The following is a 23869-nucleotide window of genomic DNA, read 5'->3' as shown; positions in this document are numbered from 1 at the left end:
CTGGTACCCGGGGCGTCAGCCCCAGGGCCGCGCTGGAGCGGCGGGAGAGCGCGCGGCAGCCTGAGCAGGCGGCGGGCTGGGCCCATTTGGGGAGAGCCAAGCGCTTTTCTCGATCGTAAACAAGGAACGCGAAATTAGCCCCTCGGCAGACGCCTCTGCCGACACACAAGTCCTATTGAGGGGGGGGGAGTGAAAGGGGGAGAGAAAATGCCATTTCTTCCCCCGGGAGAATACCTCAGAGGCCTTTATGTCGGATATGAAACGGGAATTTTGGGGGGGCAGCAGAGGAAGGGAAGGGGATTGTGGGGGGAGGGGAGAGAAGATTCACCATCAACTCGGACCCAAGGGGTTTGATTTGAATGCAGGCGAATTATGTTTTTTAAGAATTTGATAAAAACAGGTTCTCCCTCCCACCCCCCCCCACCCCCCACCCCCCACCCCCCCGACCCCCAGGCGACGGGTCAGGGTTTAAACAGGAAATCGAGGAGCGTTCCCCTCCCCCACTGGGGCTTGGCGGAGAAGCCCAGTCGAGCCACGAGAGAGAGGACTGGAGGTGGGGGGCAGCTCTTAGCTCGGATTGAAGGTGAGTCTGGCCCCCAGACTCTCAAACCTCTCCAAGGAATAAGCGCTTCCCCTCCCCCAGCTCTGGGGTGTGTCTGCCTGGGTGTGTAAGCGTTTGTGTGTGCATCGCCCTTTATAAACAGAAGCTCACACATATAGGGGCCGCCTCGGACCCAGGCCAGGCAGCAGGGCGGGGTCATATATCAAACTGCAACACATTCAGGGCCACGTACATTTGGAAGAAATTAAGCCACTGTGTTATGAAACCATATGTGTCGGGTTAAGACCATACAACACGCCATTAGCACCAATTATTAGGAAGATCCCGAGCGCCCAGGACCCTCCGGGCCGCCCAATTCTGACGTCCCTACCCCATGAGCCAGCCGCGCCTGGAGTCCTCACTGCCTCCACTCACCCAAGAAGCCCCGCCAGCGAGACCTAGGCCTGTCCCCACCCAGCCTGGGGCCTCCCCAATTCCCACCTCCGCCCCAGACTAGGCAGATCCTAGCCCAGGGCAGCCAGGCGAGGCGGGTGAAGCAGCCCAGTGGGTATCCCTGGTGCGGTGGCCGCGGTTGGGGGTGGGGGACGCTGGGCCGGGTGAGAGAAGGCAGATTGGCCCCTTTTCTCCAAGCACAAGATGGCTTTTGAGTACCGCGTCCCCCACCCCCACCCATCCACCCATCCACCCATCCACCCGCAGTGCAGGGCACCTCCCATCTTTCGGTCCGCTCGAGTGGGGGCGGGAGCTGGGGGTGGGCAGACGCACTCCCCTCCGCTGACGCGCACCAGCCAACAGCCTCCCCCCTAATTGCCAATTAACAGGCCCCGCCGTCAGCCTAGCTGCGCTCTCTTCCTGCTCCGCAGCCCGGCCCTGGGCCCGCACTGCGCATGTGTGAGCTCTAGCGGCGGCGCTCTCCGGGAGGGAGGGGGCTGCGGGCAAGGAGGGGGCGCTGGAAAGTTTGTTTGGGGGTTGGGGGGCTGACTTTGCTTAGGGGGCAATGGTTACAGCCTACAGGTTCTCTCTCTTGCCCTGGAGTTTGAGCTTCCGGGCTCCCTCCATCCCAGTCCTATTAGCCAAGAGGCCGCGGATCTATAATAGGTAAGGACAGGGTGGGCATAAGGCAGCGGGCCAGCGCACTAGACCCCGGCCTTGAGCCCCACAGGCGCAGTCCTCTTGCCCCCCAACCCCCAACTTCGGCGCACAGTGACATCAGGACAACAGACTTCCCACACTACCATATTACAGCTTAACCGCCCCCCCCACTTTTCCTCCCCATAATTGCCCGCACGCCCACCCTCTCGCCAGCCCCCCTCTCCTCTCTAACCAAGACAAGCCGCTGCTGTCCTTATCTTGAAACCGCCACCCAGCTACGGACCATTAGTTACATATTTGAACCAATAAGGAAACACTTACCGGGCGCTGCTGTCACTCTCCCTCTCCCTCTCTCTCTCTGCCTCTCTCTCTCTCCCACTCTCTCTTTCTCGTCTTCCCTTATTCTGTGCCGCTGCCGAGCCTGTCTCAGCTCCACACACACATATATACTTTATATAAATTTAAAAATAAAAAAGAATAGTCCCAATGATCAAAAAGCCAAATAAAATTAAGGAGAGTTGCAAGAAGGGGGCAGGAGGGAAAGGTTGGGAGGGGAGGGGCGGAGGCATCTGCAGCTCCCTATCTCAACTCTTGCTCCCGCATTCCTCCTGCCCCTTGGGGGGCTAGAGGATCGGGAAGGGAGAGAGAGGTGCCCTCAACTCCTGCCCTTCCCCCCCATCGTCCCTCCCCAGGTGCCCCCAGCTTCCGGCAACTCCACCTGGGAGAAAAAAAATTAAATGGGGGGAGAAAATAATTATTAATCAGATTAATAAAAAAAAAATACTGGTAATGAAAGGAGCGCCCAGCGCAGGTTTCCCTGGCAATGGTTAGGCTCTTACAGGGAGGACTGTTCTGCGGAGCGCTCCGAACGGACAAACCACAATAAAAAGTTCACGTTCATGGATGGAATCCACATGACTTCTTGTGGCCAATCCAACTTGTGAGTCGATCGTAAACTTTTATTACTCAGCTGTAAATTTTCTGCAAACAACCGGGAATGCGATGCATTTGTGTAGCGTGTGCAAATGGGCGCCGCGGTCGCCATGTTTACCCAATTCTCTCGGAGAGGGAGCATCCCCCGACCCCCACCCCACCCCCACCCACCGCCCACTCCCCACGGGCCAGGCAGCTCCAGGCTAGCGCCGAAAGGGCAAAGGAGGGACGCGACAGGAGGAAAGGAAGGATTCTGGCGCTGAGTCGGCCGCCTCCCTTTGCCACACCGAATTTTAAATCTTTTTCTTAATAAAGGGGGTATTAAGGTCGGATCTGGGGGAACCGAAGCTTTGCAAAGGTTTGTGCCATTGGTGGAGCAGTGACTGCTGAAGGGGTGAAGGGACTGAGCAGGGATGCGCTTCCTACTCCGACCGTTTTTTTTTTCTAGGAAGAGAGCTACATCCTTCCCAGTGGGGAGCCCAGGCAGCCCCCCACTCCACCCTAGACGGGAACAGGAGACACACGCCGCTGGAAACCTCCTAGCCAAGCCTGACCTGGCCGTGTTCTGACGAGCGGAGAGGGTTTAGACCCATACTGGGCAGCCCTGCGGAGGCAGCAGGAGGGGTGAGAGTTGGGGGCGGCCTCCAGAACCCCCAAAGAGCCCGTCATCCTCAGGCTCCTTTCTCAGAGAAAATGACATTTTTCCTTCTCCAAGACTATCCCTGGTGTCAAGTCTCCTCAATTCCTAGGTTCAGAGGGCAGCTTATTCCCAATCTTTTTAGAATTGAAAATAAAATGAAGGTCCAAGATCTTGGTTCCCGCTTTTTTTTTCCTTGAGTGTAAGGCAGTTTGAAGCCTTTTCTGCTTTGTCAAGTGACCCACACCCACCTGCCTTTTTTCAGAAAAATTCTGGTGTCCCAGCAGCTGGGATACACCTTGGAGGCCCGGAAAAAAAAAGAAACGTATCCTTCTCCAAATTCCACCTTCTGTGCTAATTTCCAAGCACCCAAGGTGTCCCCCCACTTTCTCCAGACCCCTAATTTTGGCGATGAGTCCAATGAGGGGGAACCCAGAATAAATTCCCCCAGAGAGATCATTTGCCAACCATTCGCAACCCAGCCTAGTCAACAGCCCAAGACTCTGCACCAGCTGGAGATTTGAAAGCCCAAAGCTCTCCCCTTGATCCCGCTTGGAGCTGGCACAGGGACTTCCAGGGCTGGGTGCCCCACCCCAGCCAATAGGGGGTCCCTCATCCCCTCCCCAAACTTCCTCCCTCAGTGAGGGAAGCAGTTCCCTCAGCCGGATGCAGAGACCTAGTTTCTTTTACAAACCCACCCATAAATTTTATAACAGGTAGTTAAAAATTACGACAAGGAAGCTCTGGCCCAGCTTTTCACAATGGGCCACTGGAAGAATGGGACGGCACTGCGGCCTGCTCACGGGAAATTTTACTTCTAGTCTGTGGCACAACCTGTCCCGAGTTCACTCTAATTGGGGCCACGTAACTTTCTGCAGCCGTCAAGCAGCCAGTGGGGCGTCTCATTTAAGGAAGATGAGCCTGGGGAAGGCCAGGCAACTCTTTCACCCTAGGGTCCCCCCCCAAAGCCCTTTAGAGCACTCACTACCTTCCTCAACCCCCCACCCAGGTCCCCTGCAGGCCCACACCTCCCTTGGCCTCTGCAATGAAATGGGAGGGGAGATAGAATGCCGAGAATTAAAAAAAAAAAAAAAATCCAGAGAAACGAATTTACCCCCCAACTTAATAGCTGCATTATCCCGTCTCTACGGTTGAGATTAGAATAATAAATTCAAGGCGAAATGAGCGAGATGCTTCAACTCAGCATTTTGAAAGATACTATTTTTCACAAATCACAAATAGCTTTCGGAAGCCACTTTGATTGGCTAATAAAAAAGTAAAGAATGGGAGAAAGTCCTATCTGCTGCAGCCGAATGGTCCCCATTCCGGTAATGGGACGGCGGGAGCATTTGGGAGGACGCGTTTCTAAAGAGAGCGCATCCCGCTCGCAATTAAGTTCCCCCATAAAACGGGTTTTACCTCCTTTTCTCTCCAAACGAGAAAAAAAGAGGCGGTGGGCAGAAGGGGTGGGGGAGCCGGTGCTGCAAGAACGGGAGGCTGGAGCTCTCTTGGTCTGGTCCACCCGAGGCTTTGCGTCTCAAGCGATGCCGGGCGCCAGATGCACCCCGCCCTCCGACGCCCGGCTTGGGGCCACGGGCATTGCTGAGAAGGCCAGGGATGAATGGGGGCATTGGGTGTGGGGAAAATTCGGCGAGGTCCTCCGGAGCCACTTAGTGTAGGGTTCAAGCAACTTGGCTACGGGGCCGGCGATGTTTATTAGAAGAAATCATAATGACACATTAAAAAATGAAACAGCCCGCGGCCGGCCCTCGGAGTCTGGAAGGGGCGCCCGTGGGAAGGCCTGAGGTCGGAGCGAAATGCTGTTTATTGGGGCCTCCCCGGTGGGTAGCCTGGGCCTCCCGCAGCAAGCGGGGTTACCTGGCTGGCGCAGCGGCTCGCAGCAGGGACCCCAAGTTTCCAAAGATTTCCCCCAGAGCTGTGCAAAGCTGTTCCCGGCTGCTTGCAGCCTGTGCTTGCAGTCGGCAGCCTCTCTCCGGCCGCAGGCATCCCCTATCAAGGATGCCTGACCCAATCCTATATTCACGACCACTTTGCATGGGTGCCAGGGACCCAGATGCCGGTGAAATTACACAAAAATAAGAGTCAGCCTGGGCCTAAGGGGAAATAATTGACCGGGAGAGAGAGACAGAGACAGAGACAGAGACAGAGAGATATCTGCTGTCAAAAATATTTCAGTCTTTGGGGGGATCTGGTTTTAAGGACCAGAGGATCCCATCGCCTTCCCTTTCCCCCTTCTCCTGACTGAGTCAGAAGACTTGTTATCTCTGGAATTTGGTATTATTTGACCAGAATCTTATTGGCATAAACAGATTACTCTGTCTAGGACGCTCCAGGAAGGAGTGAGAGACCCCTTTACCCCCTGAGTCCCTTAGCCTTCAACCCCTTATTTTGGGGAATGAGGGGTCCCATGAAGACCCCCCTTCCCCTGCTGTGGCTGGGATGGAGGACTGTCCACTCAGCAGGTCCATCCTACCCACCCCCCAGGCCAGTGGCCCACACTATGAGGGCAGGGCTGGCTGCCCAATTGCCAAGGTGAAGCCAGGGGCCAGTGTGAAACAGCCAGAACAGAGGCTTGAGTAGATGCTAGCGACCTGGGGGACAGTGATGAGTCTGCTGGCAGAATCTGAATATCAGAATATGGACCCAGGCTGCTTGGTGTACCAACTCCCTCACCTTCCCCTTCTTTCCTCCCCCCCCCAGGCTTCAGCTTCCTCCTCCCCACCCTTAGCCACCTTCCTCCAGCCAAGTCCTCCAGGCGGCCTTCAGCCTCATATCCTTCCCACCCTGCTCCCTGTCCTAGTGCTGGGTGCTGGGTGCCCAGGGTTGGTCACGAGGGGCATGTGGAGATCAGAAAGGACCCCAGTGCCTCATCCTTAGCCCCTGGAAGAAAAGAGCCTAGCTGTGGGAGGGGCCCAGGGGGGGCATATTCTTTGTCTGGGCCCAGCCCAAGGCTGAGGAAGAGGAAGGTGACTCAGTGGGGGAGATGCTTTCTTCCCACTGGGATCCAGAACCCCACTTTGTTTGGAGCCAAGTTTCTCCCAAAAGCACACTTGCAGCAAACTGCTTTTTTTCCTCCTCCTCTACACCTCCCCCACCTTTCACCTGCCCTCCCTGACCAGCCTGCCCTCTCCACTCCTAGGCGCCTCTCCACGTGAGCTCCCCCAGCCCAGTCAGACCAGTGGCGGACACCTTTTCCACAGTGTTGGGAGAGGAGGATAAGGAGGGAAGGAGGAGTAAAGAATTGGGGGGGGGGGGGGGGGGGGGGGGTTGGGAAAAAAGCAAGTCATTCCAGCTTCAAATATGTTTTTCTCCTTTTTTTTTTTATTATGACTCACGTATACAATACAAAGTACTTGGACCAGGAACAGGGCTGCTGCCGGGACACAAAATCTACATTCATAGCTGGACATAAAGACAAATGACCAAAAATTATTATTATAGATATATTTTAACATTTTTTTTCTTTCGAGCACATTGCATAAACAGAGAATTCAAGACAGAGTTAACTATACATTCAGTGCAATTTAGCTCTACTCTACTGGGGTTAGAAGCACAATAAAAGCGCACGGGACCGGTGGGCTAGGCAGTCTCAGTTGTTGGGGTTTTCTTAGTGAAATTAAGCAGCAACAAACGACAACAAAACCGCATTACGAATACTCTCAAAGCAGGATTTCTCTCTATAGGTAGTGATAAAATACGTTGGAGGTTTCTTTCTTTTTTTTTAATTTTAAATTTTTTCTCTTTTTTTCTTGCATATTAGGATTTTCAAAAATGTCTTTTTTCTTTCTTCAAGATTATTGCAGGTTCCCTTTAGGTAGTATGTTAAAGATTTATTATCAGTATTATTATTATTATTATTTTTATTATTATCATTCTTATTATTTTCATGATTATGGTGATTTCTGAGCGCTAAGACTAGTACAGCTCAGAGGAAGCTGGGCCCAACAACAAAAATCAGACAGCAAAGGGGAGGAAGGCATGGGCCCGAGTGACCATGGGATGGCTAGGTAGGATTTTAACGGCGACTGCAGGCTCCTATCTACCCCGAGGGGAGGGGGGAGGGGAGAGACCCGCATCTCCTTCAGGTTTCCATCAGGTTTCTAGAGAAAGTCAAGGGGGGGGTCTTTCTAAATGGGGGAGCCCCAGGGAGGAGGAAGGGACATTCCTTGCTATCATTTTTAAACGTTTCTTTAAACATTGCCCTTCCCTTCCTTCCTTCCCTTTTCTTTCCTTTCTTTTGGGAAAAATTAAAAGTAAATCTAATACACTAACCCTAGCATAAAAACAAAGCCACAAGTCTTCTTCTGCATTTTGAGAGGGCTCCCCTCTAAAATAAATACCAGAGAAGCAGGGAGGTGGGAGAGTGGCAGGAAGGGGTGAGAGAGGGGCAGAGAGGCCAGGTCTCAGACCTCAAAATCCAGGCAGGACTCCGAAGGGTGGGGGTAGGGACAAGTGTGTGTGTTGGGGCAACGACTGAGACAGAGTCCGAACTTTTCGCTGTGTCTCCGTCTCCCCCCCCCCAGCCCCCAAACAAATAAAGATCGGGGGAAGTCCAAAGGTAATAAAACCAGAGCTGCAAGTATCTGACAGGTAGTTAGAGTTGTGAGTGTCATTCTATTCTCTATAAAAGCAAATGACAGTCGTAAACTTCTCAATTTATCCGCTACCATAAAACGAAACTTCAAGGGAGTTGCTAAGGGGGGGGGGTCTCTCTTTTTTGCTTAGTCCTTGTTTTCTTCCTTTTCCTCCTCTTCTTTCTCCTCTTCCTCGTTTCCTTCTTCCTCCACCTTCTCTTCATCTCGGGCTCCGGGCAGTTTATCCTTGTTGTTTTCCTTTTTCCACTTCATCCTTCGGTTCTGGAACCAGATCTTCACTTGTCTCTCAGTCAGTCCCAGGGCGTGAGAGACTTCAATCCGGCGCTTTCGTGTCAAATAAGGATTAAAGAGAAACTCCTTTTCTAGTTCCAAGGTCTGATACCGGCTGTAAGTTTGCCTTCCGCTGCGCCGCCCCGGAGCTGGACAGAATAGAACCCCAGTCTGGTTATGTTTGGGTGGGGGCTCGGCTTTCCCCTGCCACTCTTCCTCCCCTGAAGTCCCCCCTCTGATCTCCCCAGTTCCCTCCCTCCTGAAGACCAGGCGAGAGAGCAGGGAGCAGGCAAGGGCAGGAAAGTTTGGGGGCTTGTTTTGTTTGGTTTCACCTTGGGAGGTGGGGTGGGGGCGGGGGCAGGGACTGGGGTCTGTCAGGAAACTGGGGGATGGCAGGGGCCAAGGGAGCACTGCAGAGTCCCCCCCAGGCCTGCAGGCTCAGGAAACTGGCCCTTGCAGCTTTGTTTACAAGTGCAGAGTGGCATTTGGTGAGCAGAGCTGGGGACAGTCTTGTTTCCAAAAGAAAGGAAAAAGGTCTGGGGGTGAGGAAGAGGGACTCTGCTCACTGCCCCCTCCTTGAATCTCTCTGCCTAATGCCTTGCCAGGAAGAAAAATAATTGATCTCCTGGAATGTATCACTGCTTGGCCTGATTGCTAACTGGAGACCAGCAAATAAATCACGGGCCATCCCCGCTGGAACTTGTCGCTTTCTCGCTTCCCCTTTTACTTCGAAATTGGGCCATGAGGGGCCACCCTTGGAGGGGCTCATGGCCTGAGCCACTCTGAAGGTCTCAGGGAAAGCCCACAAACCTTTGATTGGGGGCAGCTGGGCTTGGGTCCTCTGGAGCCCAGAGCCCTCTAATCTGCATGGCCCCTCTCCTTCCGTGCACTCTTTTTCTCTCCTCTCTGGCTCCCTCTCTTCTCTCCAACTGAGGGAAGTAAAGCAAAGTTGGGGTGGTGGCCCTAAGGCTAGTTCTCTGTGAGGAGGCAGTGGGTACCCCCAGAGAGCCAGGGCACCTGTCCTTGGGGTCTTGTCACCCTCTGATCCCGCTAGGGGAAGGAAACAGGAGTCTCCCTTTGCCCCCAAGAAAGCCTGGCCACTGTTCTGGACTGAGGCTCTCTGCCTTATGGAAAGACTGGTTTGCTCCAAAGGCTGATAACCTCAGGGTCCTCGGGGCCCCTGCCCAGCCACCTCCCCAACTTTGACTGTAGAGATGGCAAGGGAGGGAGACAGAGGGGGAGATGGGCAGACAGACAGACAGTGGTGGAGAAAACGATTTTTAACCCTTTGCACCCGGACACCACCTTCGCCCCCCGTCCCCCCAATACCCCAGGCGAGCCCCGCGCCCCACCCCCAGCCGAACCTCCCAACCTCGAGAAACCCACTCAGGCCCCCGGGGGTGGGGCCGGAGAGACCCCAAAGCCAGGAGGGAAGGCGAGGGCAGACAAAAAGGAGGCGAGGGAGGGGGGAAAGACCCCGGAGCGCGGGAGACCAAGGGGGAAAGAGAAAAGGCTTCTCACCGTGGGGTCTCATCCATGGAAACATGAGGCTGGGAGACGAGTTTTGATTTAAGTGGCCTTGTCCTTCGCTACTGTTAGTGTTGGCGGAGGATTTACAGTCGGGATATTGCACCACGCTCGCCTCTTGCTGAGCCCCATAAAGGGACTGTCTGGGGAGCGCCTCGTAGCCATAGAATTTGGAGGCGTCTCCGTGGCAGCTCAGCGAGCACGGGTTCTGCTGGTAGCCCGAGTTGGAGATGCCCGAGGTGCCGTGGTGGAAGAAGTCTTGGACGTGGTGCGAGGCGTGCTGGAAGCCGGGCGCCGAGCCGCCGGGCCCGTACACCAGCGCATGGCTCCTGCCCACGCTCTGAGGGAACCGGCAGTCGTAATAGGCCGGTTCCAGGGACTCGCCGCCTTTGTATTTGGAGAACAGGGGGTTGACGAAGTAGGAGCTCATGCTGGGCACATGAAAACCCGCCGCCCCCTCCCCTCTGGCTCGCGACTCCCCCCCGCCCGGTACCCCCGAAAGTCCCCTCCCCCCGGGAGCGAACCCCGGGCCGGCCGGCTCCCCGGGGCTGGGCTGGGCAGGTGGGGGGCGCCTGGGTGCCGGGCCCGGCCGGCTCGGCGCGCGCGGCTCCCGGGGCTGGGCGCGGGCGGCGGCGGCGGGCGGCGGGCGGCGGGCGGCGGGCGGGCGGCGGCGGCGGCGGCGGCGGCGGCGGCTCTCTTCACTGTCGGTAGGTAGAGCTCGCGCTCTCGCACTTAGCTCTTTCCTTTAACAGCCCAGGCGAATTCCTCAGACTCCCGGCGGTGGCGGCGCTTACACGCGATTCGCGTTCATCAATCCACGACATGAAGACAGGCGAGAGAGAGAGAGAGAGAGAGAGAGAGAGAGAGAAGGAGGGATGGTGGCGGGGGGTTGAGGGGTTCAGGGCTGGGGGGACCTGGAGGAAGGGGAGGGGAGGAAGGGGGAGGGAGGGGGGTGTGGTGTCTGTGTGTGTGTGTTGGGGGGGGTGGTGAGCCAGCCCCAGCTAATGGCTGGGGCCAGCTTCTCCAAGGTGCGCGTTCGGATTTGAAGGTGCCTCTCCCCCCTTCCCGTTTCCTTCCTCTCAGAGATACCTGAGCCAGCAGGTCAACTCAGGTTACCTCAACAGGTATGAGACTCTCCCCCCACCCCGCCCCAGGGGGTCGGATGCCGCGAAGAGAGAGCAGGTCCCCTAACCCAAACGATGGGCTCCCCAGGGGGTCCTTAAGCCTGGCACTCAGAAGGAGCTAGCAATTGAGTACCTCGTATCCCCCAATACTTCAGGCATCCGAACCCTGCATGTCTCCTGCCCCTCCTCAGGGTGGGAGGCCGCCCTGTCTTCCACCATCCCTAACATTCCCTGGCCTGTCCGCTGTGGGTAGAGGAGAGGGGCCGGAGGTGGGGCGCTCTCCATATACCCAGTCAGGGCGGCACTGCCCCTTCAGACACCAGCTCCTGCCTGAGGCTTGGCTGGGGGCTCTGAGAGCAAAGCAGTTTATGGGGACAGAGGAGAGGGCCGCTGGAGGGTCCCTGGCCCTCTGGCGGGGCCGATCCAGGATGTTTCTTCTCAGGAGGCCATTTCTATCTGGGTTGGAAGGGACTGGAGCAGGCCTCTTACTTGTCTCCACATACTCTAACCCTATAGGAAATGCCAGCTCAGCCCGGAGGGGCCCCCTGGCTTCACTGCACCCCCTACTTCCCCAAGCCGGCTGCCCAGGCCGGGATGTGGATGGGAACTGTCAACAGACACTCTTTAAATATTTACCCACAGTTTCTCTAGGGGGTTCCTCCCCTATCTCCAAGACTAGGGAAATTCAAGGTAATTCTAACGGATAAAAGAACCCTAGTCCATCAGGACCCTTTTCTGGCCATAAGCGTGTACAGTTATGTGGGGCTTAACACAGACAGAGAAAAGGGAGAAAAGGGAGAAGAGGGAGAGCTGTGGATCCGTGTGCTGTGTGCATACGAATGAGGAAGAGGAACAAGAACGATTTTTCCGGTCTTCCCCTTCCAAGGCTGTGCGGGGATGTCACACACAGGGCAATACTGGGGCACACTCAGGATACACACATCCTGTATGTGCCACCTTCCACCCTGAGACACATCGAGTGCATGCTCCTTAAACTATCATGCATGCCTAGAAGCGCCCCTGTCACCTCGCAGACCCTGTGCACTCAGGCACACAGGAAAATAAGACCTGACAGACACACAGGCATCTTTAGCTTTTTGCATCATGAAAAAATTTGCTACCTATTTTCTTTCCACATCCTGGGTTTCCAGGTTGGATGAGGAAGGAGGCTGTTAGGAATCCAGGTCTCTGCCTTCCCCATCTGGAGCCCAGCTCTGGGGATGGATAAGGAATGGCAGTGCAGGAAAGGACGGTGTAGAATGACCCCTCCCCCAGTCCCTCTATTATCTAAATAATTGCTGGGAAGATGGCCACTCTCAGCCCAATTCCCAAAGGAGATTCCCTGGTGCCCCAGCAAAGGACACTTCCAGGATCCCTTGAATTTGGAGGAACCCACCTCCACCTGAATTAGGGACTGCCCAAACTCTGCAACATCCGGGAACTCTGGCCCTGGAGCAGCAGGAGGGGAGGGTCAGAGGAGGGCTGTGCCAGGGCTGCAGGCCTCCCTAGGGTCCAGGACAGTGTGGGGCATGACAGAGGTCTCCTTCACTACCAGAGCCAGCTGCAGCCTTGGTCCCAGCCCTGCGGTCTCTCTTGAGCCTACTCTGCTCAGAGTACCAAGCTGAAGGAGATGGGCTCTGGGTTCCCAGCATCTGGGTCATTGGGGACTGTCATAAATATTTTCCCTTCTCCGCCTGGAAAGAGGAGGCTCCGCAGGCCAGATCCGCTCTGGGGCCTGCGCCTTATCTTTTAGAGGGTGGGGGGATATCTCGACATTTTATGGTCCAGCGAAAACCCTGCCACAGAGCTATTCTTCCAGGCCTTTGTGTCTTGGAATGCAACTGTCCCGAGTGTGCCGCCACCACCGTCTGCTCTGAGAGCCCACCAGTCCTGAACCCCCTGGCTGGACTCGATTTCCCCTTTTGGGGGGGGTCCCTCGCCTTTTCTTTTTTCATTTGATTGTCTTTTTTTTTTTCTTTTTTCTTTTTTTTCTTTTACACGTATCTGCTTGATTTCGCTCCCGGAGCTCGGATATAAAGGAACCGCAAGCAGCCATCCTCGCTGGGGCGTCTCTGCCCCTCGCCCCGAGGCCTGCTCCGCCCTCCTAGGTACCACGGATTTATGTTCGTTTGTCCGGGTCATTCTGCCTTTTTGTGTTAATTACGCGCTGCCTGCTTGGTGCTTATCTCCTTCGCAAAGCGATTATTTTCGACGCCCGCCCTCCTGAGCCTCTCGAGCCGGCTGCCAGAGCTAGGGCCCATCTCCCGCCGCCACTCGCGATTTATTTACACCTCGCAGGTGAGAGGATTGATTTGCTCAGAGCCACTGGGGCCGGGCTGGGCCGGGGCGCGGGGCCTTCTCCCGGTTGCTCCTCGGGGCCGGGCCTCAAATGTCAGTGCGGCCAGGCCGGCCAGGGGCACTGCCGCCGCCTCTAACATTGAGCAACAGCGCCACCTCGCGTCCACTTTCTCCAATGCAGTCGGGCCAGGAAAAAGCCAAGAGAGCAGGCAGGTCCCAGCCTTGGCCCAAAGGTGGGAAGTGAGAGGAAGGAGTTTCCAAATGGGTGCGAGAAAGAGAGAGAGAGAGACAGAGAGAGAGAGAGAGAGAGGAGAGAGAGATATGGGGGGGGGTTCCCCAGAAGGGAGTTTCATCGGGACCTCTGTCCTTTTGTTTTCCAAGTTCTCCAAATAAACCTTGTCAAAGGTTTCACACAATTTTCTCTTTTTGTCACCCTCCCTTCCCGCATTAAGAGACACTGTGCAAAGGAACTGCCGCGATCTCCCCCCTATTCAGGCGCATTTCTGGGCTCAGAACACCTCCGCTCACGCAGATGCACGCTCCGAGGCTCCCGCGACCTCCTGCCCGCGGCGCACACCCTAAACTCCTCGCTCCTCTTACCCTGCCGTTGGTTCCGCACTGCCTATTCCGCCGCTGCCTGCAGGACTTTGGGGTGGGACTGTGACTTCTCCCGACTGTTTGCCCCCTGGTTTGTAGCCCATCCCTCTCTCTGTCTCTCACGCGCGCTCTTTCTCCACCTCTCCCTCCCAGCCAGTGAGGTCCCGTTCTCCGTGGGCCATAGACAAAACATTCCTATAATCCGATTTCAAAGGAAAGAGTGTCCACCTTATTTAAACCATAAAACAATTAAGCCCAGACGTCTAGCCAGCTCCGCGCTGCTGTTTTGTTCGGCCCCATTCAGAATCCAGCGCAGGGAGACAAACAGCGCCATAAAAGTGGCATTTCGGGGCTGCGGAAATGTACCTATCCGCTGCCTTCCCAAGTGGAACAACCTTTAGGGTTTTGTGATTCTGACAAAGGAGCAGAGGAGAGGTGGGAGGGGAAGATTAGGGCAGGAGGGCGTTTGCCAGCCCCTCTTTCCCCCAGCTTTCGTTTCTTTCCCTAGATGTGGGTTTGCGTTGTGTTGTGGTTTAAATTCACGAATTGTAATAAATAAAAATTGAATCGAATCCTGACCTGCAGGCTGGAGGCTGAGCTGGAACTGAACAGTGGGCTGGGCCGGGTGGGCCTGCTCTGGATCCCACGGTCTCGCCAGGGCCCTCGGAGCCCGGCGGCCCTCCTTCCTGCCCGGAGTAAGGCCGGCTCGGGCGGGCTGCAGGAAGCAGGCCGCGCTGACGGAGGAGGGGAGGCGACAGGGCCTTGGAGCAGGGGCGGGGTGGAAGCCCGGAAACGCCGCGGAGCTTGGGCTGGGAGAAAAGCCCCAGTCCCCGCAGTCAGGACCCAGGGACACGGATGCCCTGGCCTCCGCCCTGTGCGAAACTGACGCCAGGGTCTCAGAACAGCGCAGTGGCCAAAGGGGAGAGTGAGGATTTGCAAAAAGAGACAAAACTACGGGCAAAGCACCATTCAAAAGGACCAAGAGAACAACTGCTTCTGGAATTGGGGAGGAGGTCTCTTAAGTGGGAAAAAGGAGAGGGTGCTTCAGCCACTGGGAAAACCAGCGTTTGCGACTTTTGATGGCTCCCCTCAAAATATCACCCAAACAAAATGTTTGTGCCTTCCCACCTTCCTCCAGCCCCCCAAACTGGCGTGCTGGACGGAAGGAGGGGGTAGGAGATTCAAATGATGGGGAAGGGGCTGGTCCCTACAAGTGCCTCACCAATCCTGTTAGGCGATGCGATGGAGGAAGCGACGGAAGGACTGGGATCCCCAATTATTTTCTTTTACGGTGGTATTCCCCAAGTATTCAGAACAACACCCTGCACCCTCACCAGAATGGGCAGCCTGAGATATTAAAGGGCTATATTTCAAGCAGTCTGAGTTTAATAGTTTCCAGATTGGGGGATTTCCGAGAAAGGGGGCGCCGGGCCGAAGCATACCCAGCAGCTTGTGTCTGCTTCTGATTAGCAGATGAAAACTGCCGGTTCTGGGGAAGGCGCTCTGGGGTGCAGTGCAACTGACCAGCCCCTTCGGGCTGTTGCACACGTATGGCCGCCTACCCTTGCGCCTGCGGTCCCACCACCACCAGGGAACACCCCACTCCTGGCTAATCCCTGACCAACTTCCTTGGGCCTTGGCCACGTCATCTCCCAGAAATGCTGCAGCCACTCAGCATAAGCCCGTTACCCCCAAACCAACATTCAAACTAAACACCAGAGAGAGATTGAGAAGAAAAGAGACCTAGGAGAGGGAGAGAGAGAGAAGCTGAGAATGCACTGACAAGTTGAAAGTGGATCTAAATCTGATTGTATTGGTTTTGCCATCTTTCTCCTTCCTCCCTCCCTTCCTTTCTTCCTTTTTTTTCCTCCCTACTTCCTCCCTTGCTCCCTCTCTCCTTCCCTCTTCTGTTTCTCTCTCTCTCTCTCTCTCTTTCCCTTTTTTCACTCGCAACGCATTCCCCAGTGCCTCTTCTGCTCCCTGAGGCCTGCTCAGCCTTCTTCCTCACCGCTCACCGCACACCCTCCCTCCCTCCCAGCCATCCCTCGAAGCACCAATGCAGACAGGCAAGAATCCAGCCCGGGCCCTCACCCAGCACCCAACTTTCATCTTCACCTATCTCTTCCCTCCGATCTCGTGTACTCATAAATTATTACAATTAATTACAGCCAGGGAAAACCATTCATGCCATGCCCCCACCCCCCACCCCTGGACTCCGACGAGCTACCAGGAAACTCACAAGGCAGCCAGCCGGGGCAGGCACGAGCTGGGCCCAGGCCTCAGCAGCCCCCACCCCACCCCTGGAGTCTTCACGCCCACCCCACCCTGCCTGGAGAGCAATGGCAGGCACTTGCCCTTCCGAGGTAGAGGGAGCCCCTTCCCTGGCTCTGGCTTCCCCCAAAGGATCTGAGCACTTGCCTCCTCCACGACAGCAGCCTGGGAGCCACAGGGAGGAGAAATAACGAGAACTGGATGCGGTTGGGTTTCTGGTTTTTTAAGTGACTTCGATATATTAACACAGAGCTGTTCTACCATAACAAACAGAAGCACGTTACAGGACGGACGCTGGGGATCAGAAGAAACACTGCTATGTACACACCCGAGGCGCCGGCCTGCGCCGCCGGACCCAGCCTGCGGCACGGTCCGGGCCCTCGCCCCTCAGCTCCTGGGCTGGGAATTGTTATTGTGTATGTGTGTGTGTCTTTTTTTTTTTTTTGTACAAAATCTGCACGCAGAGCACCCCAGGCCTGGGGAGGGATGGCCCGGACCACATATGATACAGAAAAAAAAAAAATAGAAATATAGCGATTCAAGTACTGGCTTCTCTGAAGAAAGGAGGGGAAAAAAATCACATTTGTGTGTGTCATTTATTTCAGTTGCGCTGGGAGAAGAGAACGCGGTTTCTCTCCCCGCCTCCTCCTCCTCGCTGGGTAGAACTAACTCTAAAACACCAATTTCTCAACACTGAACCCTCCCAAATCGCAAGAGTTTTCCTTTTCCCCTTCCTTTTTTTTGTCTCTTTTTAAGCTGATGGGCTTTTCTCTATCTTGCTCTTTCCTTTTCTTTTCGTGCTCTCTCCCGCCTGGGTTGGGGTATTTTTGTGGGGTTTTTTGTTTTTCCCTTGGCTGTGCCGAGGCAGCAGGCTGGGGCAGGGTTTAGGATTGCTCCTTGTCGGTTTTCTCTTTATTCATCTTTTTCATCTTCATCCTCCGGTTCTGAAACCAGATTTTGACCTGCCGCTCGGTGAGGTTGAGAACCCGGGCCACCTCGTACCGACGGTCCCTGGTTAAATACATATTGAAGAGAAACTCCTTCTCCAGTTCCAGCGTCTGGTACTTGGTGTAGGGGCAGCGCTTCTTCCTCGTGGAGCGGGCGTGGATCCAGTTGGCCACGGGGTTGCCTGGAGGGCCAAACACAGGCAGGGGTCAGCGGAGCCCCTTTCTAGCCCAGGACCCCTGCCACCCTACCCCTAGGCTTAGCCAGGCTCCCCAAACGCAATGATTGAACCTGAATTTGGACACGTTTGGTTTTTGGAATTTTCTCCCTGACTCCTTTTGCGTTCTGCCCTCTCCCCATCTTCCCCCTCTTCGGTTTCTAGCACCTAAAACTATAGGAAATCAAAGCTATCAAAGCCCCTACAGTCTGGTCCTCAGCTTCAAGAGTAGTAATTCGAGAATATGCTCATAAAAAGTCCAAATTCCCAACTGTTTCATAGGCCCATAAACGCTTCTCTCTCTTGTTTTTTATTTTTATAGCGAGGTCTCTCTCCTCCCCACTTCCCTCCTCCTCTGCCCCCTCCCACCCTCCCAGCCCACGACCAAGTCCTGAAATTTCAGCAGTTCTGTTTCCTGACCCTGAGAGTCCCTAAGCCCCTCACCACCCTCTTCAGCGCCCGTCTCTGCTCTCGGAGTTCAACCCTGCTGAGGCGAATTCTCAGAGTGATGCTGGAATGGGGAGAGCCTTTCTCCTCTCCCCAGAGAGCTGCTGGCCTTGGGACAGGCTCCCCTATATCTTAGCTTCCCTGTTTGGCTTCCAGTGCCCCCCTCCTGCCAGCCCCAGGACAGGCTCTGCAGGAGCCAAGCCTCCAATTTCAGGTTTATGGGAGTAGCTGAGGGCAAGGAGGGAAGCCTTCAGAGGGGTATAATTAGGCCCTGGCCCCTTATGGGGCTGGAGGAAAGGATTTCCTGCAGCCCCCTCCTGGGACTCCCCCAGACACTTCCTCACACCCAGGGGCTGCACCCCCTCCCCTGCTGTTTCTCCTTCTTTCCCCTTTTTCTGGCCCAGCAGCTCCCACCTGCCCCCCCCCCGCCCCCACACACCTACCCCTGCCCTTCTCTGCAATACTCAGAAGGCTCCAGTCTCCTTGATGGGGAGTGTGTGTGTGTGTGAGTGTGTGTGTGTATAATTCTCTAATCTGGGGAGATGCTCCCCCCCCCATTCCTCATCCCTGAGCCCGGTTTTCAACCCTCTTTCCTGCAGACCCTCAGAAGAGGGCTCTCAAGTTTAAGGAGACTGGGACCCCACTTCTCTTCCCCAACTCTGTAAGTCCTGATTTCTCCAAGTTCCCAGGCTGTGAAATCCCCCAGACCCCTCACCTAGTGCTCCTGGGTATATAAGAAGTCCATGCACCTTCTCTTTAAGGAATTCCTTCTGAGGTGAGACTCCCCATGCTGGCTGGGAGGTAGGGGTGATTTTTCTCCCTGGGGTATTTCCTCTCTGTCCCCAGTGTCCTCCTCATCTCCCCCCCCCCACTCCAGTCCCACCTCAAACCATAAAATGAACCTCAACCCTACCCCATCCCCTGGCCCTGTCTGCATTTCTTCGAAAGTAGCAACTAAGCCAAAAAGCCTGGGCTGGGGGTGTGTGTCTGTGTGTGTGTGGGGGGGGGTCTCTCATCAAAGCCAGCTCCAGGGAGAGGAGCCCCCCTCAGCCCTCTCCCAACCTGGCTCCCTGGGCTCCCTTCTCAGACCTTCCTGCCCCTGAAAGCTCCCCAAGGTAATTCGCTTTTATTGAGTCCTCGCCCCCTCGCCCTCGCCCCTCTCCCGCGCTCCCTGCGCCGCTCCGAGGGGCTGTAATCCGGCTCCCCCCCGCCCGGCCTCCCCTCCCCTCCCGCGCTGGTTGTAAAGGAAAATTGCTCCCAACTTACTGGGGTCCAGGTCGGCCTTCTCCTCTTTGTGCTTGCTGCCGGCGAGTGCGTCCGCCTCGGGCGAGGGCAGTGTCTGCGGGGCGCGGTCGCGCAGCTCCCCGGGCGAGCCGTACATGTAGTCCGGGTAGCTGCGGCCGTCGCCCGGGCCGCAGTCGGCGCGGCGTCCGGGGTAGGCGTCCGGCTTGAGGGCGTAGTGACGGCCCCCGGCCGGGAAGCTGGGGAAGGAGACGGCGCCGGACAGCGGCTCGAGCCAAGTCCGCATGTAGCGCGTGTCGGCGCCGAGGTGGGGCTGGGGGCCGTACGGGTGGTATACCACGGACGACTGCGAGGGCACGGGCGCCCACGACGTGCTGAACACTGCCGGCTTGGGCGCGAAGCTACAGGACGGAAAATCGCTACAGTCCGGCACCAAACCGCTGGGTCTGGCGGCGGCGGGGTGAGCCCCCGTGGCCGGAAACCTGGACGCTAGGAGGTCTTCATTGTCGTGAGAGATGAGCGAGTCCACGTAATAGTTACTGATGGGCCCCGTCGCCGACATCGTAACAGGGTTTTACATACATAAGATTATTGTATGAACTGTATATGTACTTTTTATCTGCTCACAGAACAATCAAGGCAGGTAATTATTTTTCCAGCCTTTTCCCCGCAGCTCATTGGTTCCCCGGCCCCCACGTGATCGTATTTACCCAAAAATACGGCGCGGATCAATGCGCAGGGGCTTTTTTTTTCCTTGCTTTTTTTTTTTTTTTTTCCCTTCTCCCACCCCCTTCTCTCTGCTGATCCCCGCGACCTGCGTTTTCCTGGGGGTCCGGAACTCTGGACCCAAAGCGTCGGCCACCCCCTCAGGACAACTCGTATCTCATCAGAGCACTCCCTTGCCCATGTCCACCCATAAGCAGATGGCCTCCCGCACCCCCCCCCCCAACCCTGGAGGATTTCTTAATGGGGTGAAAATGCCAGTCCCCGAAGCCAGGGCTCCCGGACCCCCAGGGCCGAGCTGGGCGCGGGAGCCCCGCAGGGGCGGAGAGGCCGGCTGAGGTAGGTGGAGGAACTATTTCTTGACGTAATCCGTCTCTGTCGCCCCGACGCTCCCGCAGTCTCTGCGCGAGCCGAGATCAGCGATTGTCAGTTCGGAACGTGGCTTTTAAAAATGCGTTTTTAAATAGTGTGTATGTATGTATTTCTTTCAGGAGCAGCAGCAGCGAGGGAGGGAGGGTGGGAGGGGACTGGGGAGGCTGGGGTGGAGGGAGGGAAGGAGGGAAAGGGGAGCGTCCTTCTGCCACTGGCCAACTCAGCCCCCCAAATCTGGGGTAGGGCAGCTTGGGGAAGGTGGTCCGCCTGTGGGAGGGGTAGGACCTCGGGACCTCATACACCTTTATCCTCAGAAGTCCTCTCTTTGCTTTGGCACAGATATGCAAGCTCCTTTATTTTAAATTTATTGTCTCTATCTATTTATCTTTCTTTGCCAGCTTGAAGAAGTGGAGGAGAGATCAGCACAAGTTAAGTGGGGCGTCCCCATCCCGTCTTCCTGCTCACCCTCCTTTGCCCCCAACTCCATCTCTGCGACACCCTGCCCCCCCAAAAGAAGTCACTCCAGGGCTCTGTCTGCAGAGAGCCAGGGTGAGTGCGGGCAAGGCGAGAGAGAGAGCGACCTCGGTCGTGGGCAAGTAGCTTGTTTTTACGTCCTTCAATAAAATTTTTATGAGGATCATTTGATTGTTCATAAATGTGTCTTTCATTAAATAAAATTGTAGGCTGTTTTTGGAACGGGAAAAAAGCAACGGAGGGATGGGAGAGAGCAGTTTCTTTGGGGTCGGACGCAGGGATTCCGGAGGGGGCAGTGTGATTGTAGGGAAGATCAGACAACTTGGATTCCTCCCCCCAATAAGTTGGTTGCTACCTTCCTCCTTGAATTTGGGGTCTGTTGCCCAGCCCTCTGCTTTCCATCAGACTGCCCCATGGTGGTTTAGTAAAGGTGGGCTTTAAGCTGGCAGGGAATTCTCAGTGTGGGTGCAGGAGAGGGGGCAGGGAGGTTGGCTGGGGGTAGGGAGAAGGGCAGGTGATGTCCCCAGGGACACAATGCACCCTAGGTATGGCAGAGGGAGTTTGAAGGAGGGGTGCAATTTCAGGGTCAGAAAAGAAGGGTCCCAGTTTGTGCTATGGGAGATAGGCAGGAGCTGAGGCTCAGACGCAGGTTCTGAGGCAGCAGAAGGACAAGGATTCCCAGACATGAGACGCCTGCCCTTCTTTCCCACTCCTGTCCCCAGGAGGGGACCAAACGCCAGGGGTGGGGGTGGAGGATGGTTTTCTCCTGCATCTCTGTCGACCTGTCTCCTCTAGGGTGGAGAAGGGCTAGAGAGAGGTGTCCCAGAGAGTGTAGCATGCATGTTGGGGGGGGGGGGAGGAAAGTTGAGGGGGGAAGGGGAGATCTACAGCCTGCAGCACTGACCCCAGCTTTCCAGGCCCCCTCCCCAGTCCCTGCTCCTCCCCCTCTCCGGTTCTTTCCTTTTCGGTCTAGCGGGGCTGAGATTTCGACTCACGGGGGGTGTGTGAGAAGTGCCTGGCTGGGGACAGACAACCCGGGGCCTCAGCCTCTTCGCCCTCAGCTCTGATTGTCTTCCCCTCCCCCGGGCTGGACTGGTGTGGGAAATCCAAATTACAGCAAGAAACAGAATATCTCTTTGGCCTTGATGGAGTCGGGTTAGCTGTCAATCAAAATTTCTCCCTCACTAGTTCAAGGAAAAGACAGGAGGTTCCCTCCAGTCCCCCTGCCGAGGCTTTCTCCAAATCCCCAGCACCGTCAGCACCTCCCCCAGCCCTGGCGGCTGGGGACCCTGCCTGGCTCTTGGGCGGCTGCTGGCAGCAATGAGCAGAGACGCGTAGCCTTCAACGGGCCCGGGGGCCAGACAGAGACCTAGAGGACATCAGGGGACAGAGCCTGAGAGAGACTGAGCCTGAGACATAACAACTGAAACGCGGCGCCAGGCCCATGGAGAGGAAGGAAGGAGGGAAAGAGAAGAAAACGGAGGGCTGGGATAAAAAGAAAAGGAGAGGGGAGAATTAAAGGAAAGAGGGGGGGCAAGATGAAAAGAGATGGGAGAGCAGGGAGAGGAAGGCATGCGGGGAGTGTGAGGGAGGAAGGGCGGCGATAGGCAGGCAGGACGGGGCAGGGCGCGAGCTGGGAGCAGCCGTGGCATTGTGCAGTCCGCTTGCTTGCCGGGCCTTTGCCGCGGGACCCGGCTCAGGGCGCGGCGGCCACTTCTGTCCGGACACAAAGGAGAAAGAGGCCTCCTCTCTGGCCCCTCCCGGGCGACCTGCTGGGGTGGGTACACTAGGCCTCCGGGGGATGTGGAACCCCGTCTCAGCCCAGGCAGCCACCCAGGCGGCTGGGGGCTGAGCCACGCTCTAGCCAAGGAGCTAAGAAGACATGATGAAGGAGAAGGTCTCAAGCCCTGCTCCTCCTTTTTCGTCTTCGCCAGGCGACAGGGCCCATCTGCCCCAACCTCAGGTCTCCTAGAAGAAAGGCGCCCCGAAAGACCGTCTTCCGTGGGCCTCTACTATTTGGGAGAGCCCTTCAGACAGAGTGGCTGTAAGCAGATGCCCCTTTCTCTCCTACCCCCTTTGGCCACTGCCTTCTTTTCAACTCTTGAGCTGCCTGCCCACCCGGCTTGCCCACCCAGCAGAGGCGACAGCAGCGGGGCAGCCGGGATCCCAAGGCCCAGGCTCCCTGCTGCCGCCAAATTCCCCGTGAAACTGAGGGGAGATTGTCGCCTTCGTTTGAGAGCGTGAACTCAGACCCTCCCCACTCAGGCACAGACACAGCTGTGGATCAGGAAGCAGGCCTCGCCCACAGCCCCCTCCCCACCAATGCCCCGCTTTGCCTAGGCCTTGCAGAGAGCAGCAGCCATGAGGAGGGGGCTGAAAGAGCCTGGGAGTCCCTGAGTTCACCAGGCGGAGGCCCCTCGGGCTCCACAGCTGCATGTGGGCTGTACCCCCTAGTCTCTGCATTTGGAGGTGGGATGGCAGGCAGGTTAGGGCCCTGAAGCAGAACTTCAGGCTCCCCCCACAGCCCCCCAAAGCCAGGCCTATAGATGTGGGGGCACAAAGGATGTGGGGGCACCAGTAAGGAATCGCTCGTCTTTCCAGGATCACCTACTCCTTCTGAATCTCCTGCCAGATTCCCAGACTCCCTCTTACCCCCACCACTCCCTTCAATTTTCCTCAGCACCGATGGGGCAAACCCGAGGGACTGGAGGACACTGGGAGTCCCTGTTGGGGAGGGGGGGAAACCCCAGCTTTAGCTGGCACTTCTGCATCCGCTCTGGTGCTTAGAGCTTGCCTCCGACCCCAAAAGATTACACTAGGCACAGGAGACCCCCCTAAGGGGGAGGGGCACCTTTACTCCATCACCTCAGACCTGCACAGCTGCGACCACAACCAAGCTAGCACCACCGTGGGAAGGACAGACAGACAGACAGACGGACAGGTTAGCGTCATCCCCTCCCCTTGCTCTGCGCCTCCCTCTCAGTGATTTAAATTCCCTCCGGTTCAATCCACACCGTCAAGTTCGGATTAAATTTAAAACAGGCTTTTCTCCCGGTCCGCAGCCGCCGCAGGCAGGGAGCCCGCTCCCCGGCTCGTCAGCACCCGCCCGCGCGGAGGAGGCCGTGCTCCATTTGCTTTCATTTTCCTTCTCCCCCTGAAATGGGCTCGTTTCACCTCTCCGCTGCCCTCTCCCCCTCCCCGCCCCCTCCCCGGTTCCCCTCTTCTTTCCCCCCTTCTCGTTCCTGGTCCCTCTTTGTTGGGAAAAACACACCCACACACAACTCCTCCTGGCTAAGGCCTGCGCTGGAGGCAGAAACTGAATTCTCCTGGCCCGCCGCGAGGAGACCGCGTCCTGCCCCCACCCCAGGTGGGTATCTGGGATCCCTACAAGCCAGGAGTCAGGCCCCTAAGCCCAGCAGGAGTGAAACCCCTAGGGCCTGTGAACGTGGCCCTCTCAACGCCACGGCCTGCATTCCCGCCGGCCCCCCGCCCGCCCTGCCGCCCCGCAGCAAACGGGGCTGT

General features: G+C 56.4%; 2 protein-coding genes across 2 annotated transcripts; both read right to left on the bottom strand.

Annotated features, from left to right (window-relative positions):
• Positions 1-6546: 6546 nt before the first annotated feature.
• On the bottom strand, positions 6547-10114 carry HOXC8 (homeobox C8). The gene is made up of 2 exons (XM_030322786.1): positions 9632-10114; positions 6547-8259 (listed from the first exon to the last, which is right to left on the bottom strand). The coding sequence occupies exons 1-2, from the start codon at positions 10065-10067 to the stop codon at positions 7967-7969; spliced, it is 729 nt and encodes a 242-aa protein (XP_030178646.1). The 5' UTR covers positions 10068-10114; the 3' UTR covers positions 6547-7966.
• Positions 10115-16134: 6020 nt separating this feature from the next.
• Positions 16135-20000, bottom strand: HOXC9 (homeobox C9). Its single transcript, XM_030322785.2, has 2 exons — positions 18803-20000; positions 16135-17056 (listed from the first exon to the last, which is right to left on the bottom strand). The coding sequence occupies exons 1-2, from the start codon at positions 19338-19340 to the stop codon at positions 16812-16814; spliced, it is 783 nt and encodes a 260-aa protein (XP_030178645.1). The 5' UTR covers positions 19341-20000; the 3' UTR covers positions 16135-16811.
• Between the last annotated feature and the right edge of the window lie 3869 nt (positions 20001-23869).

Source organism: Lynx canadensis, chromosome B4 (genome assembly GCF_007474595.2).
Source record: "Lynx canadensis isolate LIC74 chromosome B4, mLynCan4.pri.v2, whole genome shotgun sequence".
Classification (NCBI taxonomy): domain Eukaryota; kingdom Metazoa; phylum Chordata; class Mammalia; order Carnivora; family Felidae; genus Lynx; species Lynx canadensis.
Note: the sequence above shows the minus strand (reverse complement) of the source record. Positions and strands in the feature narration are given on the sequence as shown.

Bases quoted from the DNA above. Each gene is read 5' to 3' on its own strand.
- HOXC8 (XM_030322786.1), bottom strand. From the start codon at position 10,067: ATGAGCTCCTACTTCGTCAACCCCCTGTTCTCCAAATACAAAGGCGGC. The intron at 8,260-9,631 runs GTGAGAAGCCTT...TATTCTGTCCAG, and splicing joins TCCATGGATGAGACCCCACG to CTCCGGGGCGGCGCAGCGGA.
- HOXC9 (XM_030322785.2), bottom strand. From the start codon at position 19,340: ATGTCGGCGACGGGGCCCATCAGTAACTATTACGTGGACTCGCTCATC. The intron at 17,057-18,802 runs GTAAGTTGGGAG...TTGGCCCTCCAG, and splicing joins GAAGGCCGACCTGGACCCCA to GCAACCCCGTGGCCAACTGG.